Source organism: Amblyomma mixtum, chromosome 7, assembly GCF_055824585.1.
Source record: "Amblyomma mixtum isolate Tamu chromosome 7, ASM5582458v1, whole genome shotgun sequence".
Taxonomy (NCBI): Eukaryota; Metazoa; Arthropoda; class Arachnida; order Ixodida; family Ixodidae; genus Amblyomma; species Amblyomma mixtum.
Window position 1 is genome coordinate 28,835,144 of NC_143018.1, and position 13,859 is coordinate 28,849,002.

At 46.9% G+C, this 13,859-nt stretch overlaps 1 protein-coding gene across 1 annotated transcript; it reads left to right on the forward strand.

Moving 5' to 3' along the window:
• Nucleotides 1-1,000: 1,000 nt before the first annotated feature.
• RYBP (ring and YY1 binding protein) lies at nucleotides 1,001-13,347 on the forward strand. The gene is made up of 4 exons (XM_089552151.1): nucleotides 1,001-1,297; nucleotides 4,760-4,888; nucleotides 7,013-7,320; nucleotides 10,989-13,347. The coding sequence occupies exons 1-3, from the start codon at nucleotides 1,272-1,274 to the stop codon at nucleotides 7,302-7,304; spliced, it is 447 nt and encodes a 148-aa protein (XP_089408277.1). The 5' UTR covers nucleotides 1,001-1,271; the 3' UTR covers nucleotides 7,305-7,320; nucleotides 10,989-13,347.
• The last annotated feature ends 512 nt before the right edge of the window (nucleotides 13,348-13,859 follow it).

Below are 13,859 nucleotides of genomic sequence, written 5' to 3' on the forward strand. Positions count from 1 at the left end.
GAGAGGACAGCGCTGCGCTGCGATTGGTCGCTTTTCGGCGAGTATTTTCCTGCTTTTCTTTAGTTCGGTTTCGGTTTCGTATTTGCAAGTTTGCGTCCAACTACGGCACGTGTTCGTGTACGGGACGCTACAACTGCTTTATGTTGACAGCTGCGTCATGGGTGGATGCTATTTGAGTGATGAGCGTGCAAGACGAACTGGAAATTATATTCGATCGCTTTGCACGACGAGAGCGGCTACTGCGAGTGGGATCCATGCATTTGCGACCAATTTTTCGTGTTTTGTGTTGAGGACGGCCGCAATTTCCTGAGCCATTTGTATTTTATGCTAACCATGCAGACATGCTTTTAAGGAAGTTGTCATTGTAGTAATCCAGGAGTATCCGCGCGAAGGCACCCGCACTGGGCGATAGGCCAACAATAGAGAAGTGCATGTTTTCTTCCTTCTACTTTCTCTTTCTGGCAAAAACATTTCCTGCAGATTAGACCCTGCATGAATGTCAGGGCCCTACCTGTACCTCAGAGCCGTCCCTGTTTTTCCTACTTTCCGCCCGTATCGATCGGCGCCTCCTATATTTATATTTGATTGCGCTGTGTTTCTGGACTTTTTTTTTTCTTCTGAAGACTGCAGGAGACGCTGGTTTTTCTACACAGCGAAGGGAGTAAAAAGCGCTTTGGAAGGAAAGCAGGTAAGGTAACAGTGTATCAATCAAATCTCGCGCTCTTTTTTATGTTCTTGCTTTCTTCCCCCTTCCCCTTCGCGAACACGTTGCTGCGGTATATTATCTCTATACGTTGCTGCATCGTACGCAATATAAATATACTACTGAATTTTATACTATTAGTATTGCGTTAAAAGTCATGCGTTTTGTTAGGTAGCCTCAACTTTTTTCTAAAATTACGAGAGGCGAGAAGCGTATTTTTATTAGTGAACTAGCGCTATTCAAGAATGAGTGGTCAAAATTTTGACGACAATGCCAAGTCTGAAAGATCAAAACATATGGTCACGTGACTAAAAAGCGCCAGCCATCTTAAGCGTCTTTTCATGACGCCGCGTCCCTTATCCTGTGGTGCGCCTAATGTGTGTGGAACGCTGTGGCGTCTCGAGTGGACGACTGCCTCCGAGTCCCATCCTACTGCAAGTGTGTCGCCGCCGTTCGAAGCAATGGAGCGCCAGCAGTTATTTCTACGTTCGTCCTTGCTAGCCCACCAAAACCTCAGCAACCATCACTGCCCAGCCAACCGAAGGAGCGCGGTCTAGGCCCCTAGGCCATGGACTCAAAGAAGAGTCCCAATCGGTAAGTGCGCTGTTTCAAGCTCCAACGAGCTGCCCTAGTTAAAAGTGGGATCGAACGTAACCGGTGCGTATACTATACCTGGCTAGCGGACGAGCCCTCGGCGGAGCTTGATTGGAGGCCATCGTTCGCCCTCACACCGTCAGAAAAAAAAAAGCCTGTTTGCGCGCAAGGCCCCGCTGGCTCGTCGTCATAAGTTAAGATGCGTTCTTTCCTCGTATTTTTTTCTTTGTTTTCTCTTTCGCCGTGATATATTACAGCCCGAGACAGGGTAGACAGTTCGCGGACATCCAAGTCGGCCTTAATGCTTCGTGAATGAACGCGCTAGTTTGTATTTCTGAGTGGGCAAAAGTCGTAATTGTTCCTATCGCTGCGGCACTGCTGAATTTCTTGCGTGTCGTAGCGGGTGTGTTATAGATGATTCGATGGTCGTCGCCCACAGCCGCGTCTGCATTTCGCTTACGAGCAGTGTAATTGAAATAAGCCACTCGCGCGACTTTCAAGCTCCCGAAAGTCGTATATTCATCGCGTCATAAACGACACGCACCTAATCTAACATAGTCACGCGCGTCTTGTTTCTAATGTTAAGCTTTTGACAGAACCTTCTGTGGCGCCAGAGCAAGCTATCAGACATTTGGAAAAAGATCTCTGTAGTGTAACACATGAACACAGCGTTCACAGCCGTATAAACCTGTAAAGGTAAGCAACTCAATGTGATACGGAGCATAGAATGGCCCTTATCCTGTTCTCAAGACTAGCCAGATTGTGTAAGGGACCGTTGAGCCGAAATTCTAGCGTAAAAAGTTGATAAGAGTTCAACCAACTGTGATGAGGATTTTTTAAACAAGGCGCTACATGAAGAAATAACATAACAAAGGACGATGAGCTCAAGTGCCACTTCAGCTTTATTGAGACAGGAGCGCGTGTATTTGCAACACCAAGGCACGCCTGGTTGTGTATTTGTAACGCAAAAAGACACACTGATATGTAAGCAGTGTATTAACAAACTTTTATTAGGCTGAGTTTTACTGCAAAGATGCAATAAGGTGGTATCATGTGTTTCAGTGACAGCTAAGCGCAAAAAGTCGTGAATGTGGACTTGCCTTCAGCGTTATGTATTAACTCCATTTATGATGCGTGTGCTCTGTCTCGATAAACAGTTGGAATTTGTGCCTCTGCTCATCATCCTCTCTTTTGTTTGTTGTTCATGTGGACCTTTGTTTAAAATAGCATGCAGAAGCAACTAGCCCGGCAACATACATTACTGTCGTGGAGAGCAAAACGTGATTGCATTTGCCGGTTTACAGAATCTCACTGGCGACAACATGCTCTGTGGTCAGCATATTAAGCCATGATTTACTTAAGCAGCTATTTGCAGTGGGCTCTTCTGTAGCACGTCTAAGGTTCAGTTTACTCGGAAGCAGTACGAACTAGCCGTGTATGCCGAGTGACCATGAAATGCATGCTGCCTCTTAAAGGTAACAGGTCGATGCAAGAGTGAAAATGTTGCAATAAATTTCCACACACAGAAGTACCAGGGTAAAACAGCCGTGAAGTAACAGGTTACAGTCGAGGGTACGACAACATTGCCCGTAGCGCTGAATGCAGCTAGTGCTGATTTGCTTAACAAGACATTGTAGGTGTTGTCAGGCAGTTGGACTTGCTGCACAGGTCACCTGAATACCGCATCACAAAGTTCAGCAAACTGATAGATCACTGTTGACTCTGAAAGTAGTATGGGATGATTTTTTCATCCAGGGGACTGCACAGTGGTATCTTCTTATCTGTTGTTGTGGAGGGATTCTACTGATAGACACAGAATCACATGTATCCATTCTGGCCAAAAAGCTCTACACACAGTGCATTGCAGGTACTCATGTGCTGAAAGGTATATTTGTTTAGCCGCTAGGCTAAGCTGCGAAGTTGAGAACCATTGCCAACACTTTTTTTGTAGTGTAGCTTCAACACGTAACTGTGTGGTGCACCTGGAAGGACTACATCATTGCACATCTAATTTTTGCTGAGCACGAGGACTTCGTGCTGCTTGCTTGGTATAAGTTTATTTTTTAATCTTGGCGCATTCAGACTACATGTAAAATCATAAGTAGGTCACTGGGGCTATTAGCTGACTGCATATACAAACATGGCTGATCCCATTTGGCCAACTTGTGCAGTGGGCCACTGCACTTGAGTGTGGTTGCTTTCAGCCATTCAGATCACCTCTGGAGCCCCTGAAGAAGAGACTCAAAACAGGATCTTCTTTCTTTAAAAGTTTCTCTGGAGTCGCTCTTATCCGTATACCATGGCTCCAGTTTTGAGCGTTGCATAACCTTTAAAACCAAAATGCCGTACGGCCACTTGCACGGTGAATAGTAGGTGGTGCTTGTGCGTGCACAGTTACTAGTGTTTAGTCGTTGCAGGACCCCTTACGCTAAGGTTAACAGGTGCCCATGAATGAGCTTCAGTTATGGATGCATGTGAATGATTGTGTTGAACAGCTTGCAATAACCCGCATTGTTTGCCTTGTGGGCAACAATCCAGCTCCTCTTCATGCAGTCAGTTTTCCGCAAAAACTTTTGGGTAAAGTTGCAATTGATGTTGTCAGGCCTCTTGAGTAAACTGCCATTGACTGTTGGATTAACCACTGCAGCTAGTGTAGTAGAAAAAGATGCTATTGGGAGCCTTGCTTGATGATGACAGCCAGAAAGTTTTTGCTTTACATATTTTCATAAGAATACTGCACAAACCATGCAGTGGCAAAACACAGCCACAGCTCACTTCGGCATGATTGGAAGAGTTTCATCAAGCATGCGGATTATCTGGAACATGGCCTTCACACAGCCACTGTAGGCTACATGGGTATTTACCAGTCCATTCGTCACGGCGTCACAAAGTTCCACATGATAGCATTCATACTAGGTGTAGCCGAACGAACTTTTTAACACCCAGTGTTGCGAATTCATGACACACAGTTGCACGCCATACGTTCATTGGAGCTTGCATACAAAGTTCAATGACAGCATGGTCTTAGTAGCCAGCACTTCGTGGTCAGAATGTTGGACGTCACTTTTAAGGAAACTGCGTGAAGAGAAGGGAAGTGCGAATCAGAAACTTCCAACCGCGTTCAAGAATTCTGCGTCTCATTTTCTGATATCTGTCGCAGGAAGAATAGGTAGACGTTTGTTGGATGAAAAGTTGTCAGCTGTCACAGGGCCTTCAAGTTTGTTTGAAGGCTTCCGTTTGGTCTGCTGCACAACTCGGGACTAGGCGCACAAAATGAATCAGATGCTAATCATTCCTAATTGGCAACATTCCGATTTCTCAGATTTTAGTGGCAATAGCAAAAATTTTGGTGTCTGCTTTTAAATGTGGGTCTGTTAGCTGGCGTAATGCGGAGATGGCGATTTTTTTTTCCTTTGAGTTTGCAAGTGTTGTTTACCACGCCGCATTTTCGGTCTGGTGCAGGCGCCCCAAGCGACAGGCGCCACCGTCCAAGGAGGAGCAGGTGTGGGACTGCAGTGTCTGCACGTACCGGAACACCGCAGAAGCTTTCAAGTGTCTCATGTGTGACGTTCGCAAGGGAACCTCCACCAGGTGGGTGAATCTTATGCCTTCTCTCTTCATTGGTTTTGCTTGTTTAGGACGGGTGAGAGAAAAAAATGGCAACTTATGGCAGCATGACAAAGTGGTGGTGTAAGTGTTTAAGGAGCAGAGCAGAGTCGGAGCAGTCGCATTGAAAGGACATTGAGGGCAAGTCCAAACAGTTATTTTTCTCAGTAAAAATTGATTCTTTGGGTCTTTCTGGCTGTGTTGCTGTGTTTCCGGCTACGAAAGACCTATTTATCGGCGAGATAATTGGATTGTAAATCTTCCCGCCAGTCGATTTAAACTCACGGCATCCCTGCCGAATAGCTGCCACCATTTTGGACTGAATGGTGGTGTAGCATAGCCTCTGGGATCAGTGGCCAGAAATCAGTGTTGGCGCATACAATTTACTTGCGAAATCGCTGGTAGTGGCGGCACCTGAGTTTCATTTTTTGTACTATTCTAGCCAATTAGAATTCTGTTAGTGAGAGTGATCTCTCTGTGATTAAAACACGGTACCCCATCGATACAGGCCAACCACTTCTAGCCGCCATGGTGGCTCAGTGGTTATGGCGCTTGGCTACTTACCCGAAAGACACGAGTTCGATCCCGGCCGTGACGGTCGAATTTCGATGGAGGCGAATTTCTAGAGGCCCGTGTACTGTGCGATGTCAGTGCACGTTAAAGAACCCCAGGTGGTCGAAATTTCCGCAGCCCTTGACTACAGCATCCCTCATAGCCTGAGTCACTTTGGGACGTTTCAGGGTCTAAGCAGTGAAAGCAGTATGGTGGATCTAAAATTTACTCTGGAAAAAAAAAAAAAAAACTAAAGTAATGTTCAACAGTCTGTGAAGAAAACAGCAGTTTACTGTGACATCCGAGCTGCAGTAAAGAAGAAATGGGCTTAAGCAGGGTATGCAATGTGGAGAGAAGATAATCAATGTCCCCTTAGGACTATTGTGAGACATTCCAGCGGCTAAAAAGACAGGGACAAAGGAAGACGAGACAGGACGAACGCCGGACTTCAACTGAGGTTTATTTCACAAGCAGCTATAATGTACAAAAGGGGGCGCAAAGAAAAGTGATTCGTGACAAGATAAACCCATAATCCAAAAAAAAAACCCCCCCCAAAAAAAATGCAGAAGGCGCCTGTGCCATGCCACTCATGTTTGCCACATCGGCGCACCTTCTATTTATCGCCTACCTGGCTGAATCACCCCGTTTTCCTTCAGGTAATCTATTTCTTTTTTGTGTAGCGCCACAGAAGGGCTGCTGACGCAGTTTTCTTTATCATTGATAATGCTGAACGCTTCAAAAATTTCTCGGCTCTTTTGAGTCTTAAACTTTCGCATCACACTTGTTCTTTCTAAAAACGCCTTGCATGCTGGTTTGTGTGAACAACGGCGAATGTGGTCAGCTAGGTGACCTCCGCCAGATAACGAGTGAGCTGTCCGGCGATGCTCTAGCAAGAGTTCGTTGAGGCAGCGTCCCGTCTGTCCGATGTACCGTCTGCCACAGGCGAGGGGGATGCTGTATACCACACCAACTTCACATTCAACAAGAGATTCGATGTGCTTAATTTTGCACATGGGCCTCTTTTTGGCATCGTTCACGAGGCGGCACATGCGTCGCAGCTTTTCCGGGGCTGAAAATACGACACGCACGCCACACTTGTCGCCGACCTTCTTGGGGCGGTAGGAGACCTGATGCCAGTAGGGCACAACGACAGGTCGCTGTTTGGTACGTGCGTTTTCGCGCTTGGCTTGCACCGCCCACCAGATTTCACCTCGCGAATCTGGGTTTCCACCGCTGATGCCACAATTTCTCTTGGATACCCAGCCTTATCCAATCGCCTTAGTTGGGCATGGACGCTGTCACGCACTTGATGCTCGCACGACTTGGCGAGAGCCCTTAGGGTAGCAGAGTGGATTCTACGAAAAGGCAGGCATAGCAGGGCTGGCAGAGTATGAGATGGGGGAACTAGGTTAAGCAAGCTTGCGGGGATGAGGTGGCCGCAGCTTGCACAAGACTAGGTTTGTTGGTGGGATATGGGAGGTGCCTTTGTCTTGCAGTGGACATAGTTAGGCTGCTGATGTTGTTGTTGATGATGATGGTGATGTTGATGCTCTGCAGGAAGCCGCGCCTCAACGCGCAGCTGGTGGCACAGCAGCTGGGTCCCAGCAGTGGCCGCCGGGGCTCGAGCAGCCGCCGGGGCTCTGGGGGTCCCGGGGGCGGCTCGAGCGGCCGCTCCCACGGCACAGCCCGGCCCCGCCTGAAGAACGTCGACCGCTCCTCGGGCCAGCAGCGGGCGGTGACGGTCAACAACGTCACGGTCATCATCACCGAATTCCAGCCAAAGCGGCTCTCGGACGCCTCCTCTTCCACTGACGGGGCTCACTCAGACGGGCATGTCGAGGGACGCTAGTGGGGACCCCCGTCAGGTCAGGAAAACTTCTTCTCAAAATACTTGGACTTTTGACCATGCAGTTGCCTTTAAAGTCACTGTGTTGCAGAATACAGAATATGCAGGAAAAGAAACTTGTTCCTCAAAATTGTCAGCAAAACCTGGTGCTGAGCTAGTTGGTTGAACACACTTTTCAAGTAAAATAGCACAGACAGATGACTCAGAGAGGCAAAAAAAAAGAACAAAATGACGCAGCATAGAACAATGCTTGAAACAGAGCATCGAAACAGATGGTCATGATGCTTCTTTTTTCGTTACCCTATGGCGCTCTGTGTTTGCGCTACCAAGTCGTAATTGTGAAGAGCCAAATGTGACGCTTTTAACCGCGTACCATTGTCAGTATCTGCAGCTTGCCATCTATGGAAAGTGCAGTAGCTGTGGTGGGCGTAAAAACTGTGTACAAAAACTGCAAACGTGTTGCAGGTGGCTTACTTCTCGCTGGAGGCCACTTCTCACTGATTTTATGGTGCGAGACAGGAAAGCGTGCTTACAGAGGTAGGTGGTAATGTGGAAGTGGCATAGATATCGGCCTCCAGCCTCATTTGCGAGGGGCCCTTGGTTTAATCCTGGTGCTGCTGCAATTCTCCATCAGCAAAACAAAAAGAAAACAATGTGAGTTTTGAGGAAGTTGAACAACCAGGCTTGGGGTTTTGCCTGATCCTGGCGAGGAGAGGCGAGAACCAGTGAGGTTATACTAGTAAACATTCACACTAGAAAGGCTCACTGAGGGAATGAAAAGATGCGTCCTCATACAAGAACAGGAGTTAACTACTCTGGTGTAGTACATGGCCACGACCTCCTATCGGAATACACCATTTAACCCCTGGCATTGAGATGTAGTATGCTAAGAATCTCTGGATCTATACAGGCTGCCTTTGGAAACCGAACCTGGCAACATTTGACACTAGAATGTTACTGAATGAGGCTAGTCTAGCAGTGCAGTTGAAGGAGGTGGCAGGCATTAATTGAGGTATCATCAAATTTAATAAGATTAGGGAGGTGGATGATCGAGACATATGCAACGTTAGTACGCCCGTATTCTGCTATCACAGTTTAGCAGAAGGGGAACCAGTAGTTGTGTGATTCATGGTCAGGGATATAGCTGGCAACATCTAAGAATTCTCGTGCAATAATGAGACAGTAGCAGTTATAATTACTGGATTTACTCTCAGTAATTTGTGCACTCCCAACTTTTTACCCTGGCTCTTGAAAAAAAAAAATTTTACTCGCAGCTAGCGGGAGAGCAGACCTCTTGTAATCTCCACATTGTTTGTCATGCCGAAATCTCAAACTACAGAAGCGTTGGCAGTTCGGATTGCCACTTTATCGGGCTACTCGGTCAGGGCGTATGCGAGTGTGGAAGGCAGGGAAGTGGGCAGTTTTGTCAGTTTTGATCTTCATTCACCTCTGATGGATTGCCTCCTGACTGCATTGTTATGCGTCTGTTGCTTTGCTTTGAGCTGCACCATCCTATAGGAAACAATGTAGATGTCCATTTTCTTGCTCTCTCTGGCTGCCCAGTTGAGGCAGAGTCAGCCTACACGTGGAAATGTATGGTAATATAGTAGCTGGCGAAAACATAGCACGGCATCGGGTGCTGCTGCATGGACAAGATGAGGTAGCGAGAACCTGCAGTCACTGCCACTGGACGACTGCACAGCTCTGAAAATGGATTGCGCACACTTGCACCAGCAATCCCGAGGAGCTCGTTGGTCACACTCTCAAGAAACGTGGGATATCGGATGCGCTCGATGCGCTCAACACTGGAAAAATCAGATTAACGCCGTCTGTTTGAAGTTGGCCTCAGGCTGTTACGTCTTACTACAGGCCCGCGATTGTTTTAACACACAAACTCTGCGTACCCTTTATTTTGCACTTATTAATAGTCATTTAACATACTGTATAGAATCATGGGGTTTGACATACAATACTTACCTTGATCCGATCCGGCGATTACAAAAACGGGCTATCCGAATTGTAACACAAAGCAAGTATACCAAGCCAAGTAAACCACTTTTCCAGCTATTAGATATCCTTCCTTTTGACCTTTTGCGCTCTTTAAAGATAGCGGTGTGTGTAAACAACATAGTCATATATAATCAACCTTTCAATGCCTCCCTGTTTCGCTCATCTTCTCGACTCACAAGAAACCTTACACATAGTAACTTTAATCTACCACCGAATTATAATTTTTACAGCGAAAGATTGGTGCAGTTTTCAGAAGCCAAGGTTTGGAATGCTTTACCCCCAGAAATAAAGCAGTCTCATGAAACAAATAGAGAATTGCGAACATACTTTATGAGCCTTATTTGACATATGTGACAGTTGCTTCGGTTTGTGTCTGTTGTACCATGTTGTTCATGAAAGATTTTTTTTCATTCTGCTGTAAAATGCACATTATTTTATTCTTTCCTTGTTGTATGATGTATTTGGGTCTTTCGCCGTGATTTTGTGCTTTTCATTTTTCACAAGCGCTGTGTCATTGCCTTCATATATTTTGTTTCTGAACCCCACACTAGCCTCTGGCTATGGGTTCAGTCAGTGTTTTGGTAATTTGTATGGCAAAAGTAGAAATAAAATGAATGAATGAATTCTGAAGACTAATCATCATGATCACTGAAGTGCGAAATGCAGTGTAAAAAAAGGATTTCAGTGAGCCTTCCTCACTTTCATTATATGCTGATGAAAATGAACTACCACAACTCCCGTGCCTTTGACAGCCACAAAAAGCTGAAGCTGGTGATGGTGCCAATAGGGATAGCGGGAGCTCACGGCAGAGAAAAAAGTCAACGATGATGACGATGATCCACGGTCTCGGGCGCCATCCGTGGGTGGCACCTGGAGGCTCCTGTGCACATGCATCTCAAAGGCTGTTTCCGTGTAGGTCGTGGAAGTTTTGGTTGTGGGTGCGACCCTTACAAGGGTCTTTTTTTTACATATATTTCCTTTGGGAAAACAGGATGCGTTTTTTGCCGCCGGGGTGGCTAAGTGGTTATGGCGCTCAGCTGCTGACCTGAAGGACGCAGGTTCAATCTCGACTACGTGGTCGAATTTCGATGAAGGCGAAATTTTAGAGGCCCGTGTACTGTGTGATGTCAGTGCTCATTAAAGAACCCCAGGTGGTCGAAATTCTCTCAGCCCTTCACTGCGGCGTTCCTCATAGCCTGAGTCACTTTGGAACATTAAATCTCCATAAACATAAAAGTTAGATGCATTTATACAGTATAAATGGGTTTTCATGATAATTTACAGATTCCGAATACCTTCTGCAAACAGGAGAACCGGAAGTGGACATGGAAGAGGCCAGGTTGGGAAATGAAATAAAAATGAAATGAACATAATCTTTGCCTATGCTGACATCGTGCAGAATGTGGAGGTGCTTGACAATGTGAGGTGCAGCAGCCATAGGGTGGTAAGGTCTAGAGTTATGTAGACTTGAATAAGGAATGGAGAGATGTGGTTAGGAAGGAGCACATGATTTAGTAAGAGGCAAGAGGGATTCTTTTATTGTCTGGTCTTCCTGTTGCTATCCTAGCTGCAGCTGGTTTTTCACCATTGAGTTAGACTGTTGTTGAATGGTGGCCGCAGCATTGCTGAGACGGTTGCTGTTAACGCTGTGTAACTGCGTTTCAACCATGCACGCAGGTGTTGCCAAACAACGTTGCCGGCCACTCGTGTGTTCTTCAGCTACTCTCCACCATGTCAAGCTCCCCCCCCCCCCTCTACCATACCAAGCCATCCAGCTTTGGTGGTGCTTCACGTGTGAAACTTGCTCCGGTGACTAAGCGCGAGTGACTGGTGCTGTGACCTTTTTTTTTTTTGTCATGAAAACTCCTGCGTCATCACCTCAACAAATGGGACAAACAGCGTGTTGGAGTAGTGTTCGAGTTAATGACACGCACCGCTGTGCACGTATCGAACTTCATGTGACCCGCAGTCCGCAAGTGCTAGGAGGGGGATGCTTGCAAGGACTTGCTGATTGGTGTTATGTGTTATCGTTATGTGAAAAAAGGAGCCTGGCATCATCGTGCCCACATAGACCGACTGCCGTTACATTTCTGCATACACTGGTTTGATGGAGGGTGTGGGGGTCATCGTAGGGCATCGACGCATCCTGAGAGCACGTGCAGCGCTGAAGGTTGTGGGTCATGCCGAGGGGCGATGGTGCACTCTGTAATTATATCCAGATAACAGTGGTCTCCCAGTGTTTCCCATCTCCGCAGTGTGTGCACGATCGACCAGCACTGGCTTAGGATTGCCACGACTTCCAACTGGAAAAATGAGTTCTGTGGGGATGAAGGTGACTGCGTGTGCTGACAGTGCGTGACCGTCGCTGCATAACAAGTGTTGATGCAGTTTTTTTTCGTACATGGCATCGCCATGCTGTTGCTATCCCAATATGAAAGGCTAGAAGGATGCAGGTATTCGATCCCTCATTATCTATGAGGATTGGCAAGGTCTTATCGATGCTTTTGAACTGGTTTTAAAACATCTGTCTAACGCTATGTGGATTCTTAGAGTAACTCTGGCACATTGACTGAAATCTGCACTTTTCTGTTTGAATGGGGTTTACCTCAGTGACCACTGAGTTTTTTCATCCAGTGAGTGGAACATGGGCAGATGCGGTACAAAAGGACGGAGCATTAGTCTAAAGTACTGTTTTTCTTGTGCAGAAAAGAAACTGTTCTCATCTGCATAAATCTGTTCCCCTGTTAACTTGGCTGTGTTGCATAGTTACCTCTCTGTGCAAAGGTTTTGCCATGGGGTCAGCTGGCTGTGCATCTGCTTGCTCTCCACTAATCAGTGCTTGCACCTCTAATCATGGCGAAATCTTTTCCTGCATGGAAGTTTGGCAGAAGTTTTATGACCAGTAAAAACAGCTGTAGAAAGACCGTGGCGTTTGCTCTCGGTGTGTATGCGATCATTTGGCCTCTTTTGACTTCAGCAGGCTGGCTAGCACTACCGGAAGGTTGGCAGTCGCAAAATGCTTGCACTACATTCGGCCTCTCGCTGGCACCACTTTTAGCAGCTCGAGCCACTTTCCTTACACTGCCCAAGTATTCCAGTCTCATACTTCTCATCCTTTCCCTATCCTTTTTCTGTGCCGTTTCATTCCTTTTTTTTTTTTTTTTTGACAACGGAATGCTAAATGCTACCCCTGTTCATCTGCACATCACTTCGTCATCCTGCCGTTGTCATGTTTCTTCGAGGCGTGGGTGATTTGTGCCACTTATGACCCCTTCTATTGATTCACTCTTGTATGTTGACATTTCATTCCCGCTGTGTAGCTACGCCGCCACTGCTGCGACCACTTCTCGGCTTGGCTTTGCTTGATGGTAGTGCATATGTTGGGCATGAAATGACAGCAACTCAGTATGTTCAAGTAGTTGATTAAGGTGCAATTGACCAGGCAAAATTAGGCATGTCAATGGACCTCGTGTAAACAGAGGTGCTACAGAGATCTCTTTATGTGCCCTGTGTCGGCTGTGTGCACTGCACAGCTTGCCACTCTCTCGCATCGCAGCATGTGTGGCCCGCTCAAGATGGTGCATTGCGAGAAATAAAAGGCTATATGCCTCGCAGTGCCCTTTTCTGGTCATGGGGGAAAAAAAAAAAGCTGTCGTCGAGGTATTCTGTTGAGGGCCCTGCTGCGGTACAGGAAATTATTTATTGCCTCGGTACAGGGCCTCTCCGGCTGTACACAGTGCACCAGGCCTGTACTGAACACTCTAGCAGTGTGCCACTGAAGCTGGATATGAAGTACAATGCCCGCGTCTGTACAACGTATTGCGACTGTATGGTTGTGTTTGCTCACAAGTGCTGCCCTGGAGTTCAGAATCTACCGCCGGCTGTAGTTTGCTTTGCATTCCAGAGTGCTCTCGACAAGCCTGTTGCACTCTGTACGGCCTGTGAGCTTGTTTCACTGTGGACCTCGGGGCTCCATCACAGATTGTACAGGGCGAGAGTTTTTAGAAGCAGAAAATAAAGATTTTTTTACACTGCCTGCTTTGCTGCCTCGCATTCTCACTGTGTGTGCTATTTTCTCTGAGCATTCGTGGTGGCTCAGTGGCTATGGTGCTCGGCTGCTGACCTGAAAGACGCGGGTTCGATCCCGGCTGCGGCGGTTGAATTTCTTTGGAGGAGAAATTCGAGGCCCGTGTACTGTGCGATGTCAGTGCACGTTAAAGAACCCCAGGTGGTCGAAATTTCCGGAGCCCTTCACTACGGCGTCTCTCATAGCCTCAGTCGCTTTGGGACGTTAAACCCCATAAACTAAACCAAACCATATTCTGTTCGACCATTGTAAACTAAATGCAAGCCTTGAATAGTTGCTAGGCTTGTCAAAAGGCTGGTTTGGTTGGTTTGGTTTATGGGGTTTAACGTCCCAAAGCGACTAACGCTATGAGAGATGCCGTAGTGGAGGGCTCTGCTCTGAACCATTTCTACTGAAGGGATTCTTTAATCTAAGCTGCACAAGTGTGTTCAGAATGCTGTCAACAGCATGGAATCTGGGGG

Bases quoted from the DNA above. Each gene is read 5' to 3' on its own strand.
- RYBP (XM_089552151.1), top strand. From the start codon at position 1,272: ATGGACTCAAAGAAGAGTCCCAATCG. The intron at 1,298-4,759 runs GTAAGTGCGCTG...GGTCTGGTGCAG, and splicing joins TCAAAGAAGAGTCCCAATCG to GCGCCCCAAGCGACAGGCGC. The intron at 4,889-7,012 runs GTGGGTGAATCT...GATGCTCTGCAG, and splicing joins CGCAAGGGAACCTCCACCAG to GAAGCCGCGCCTCAACGCGC.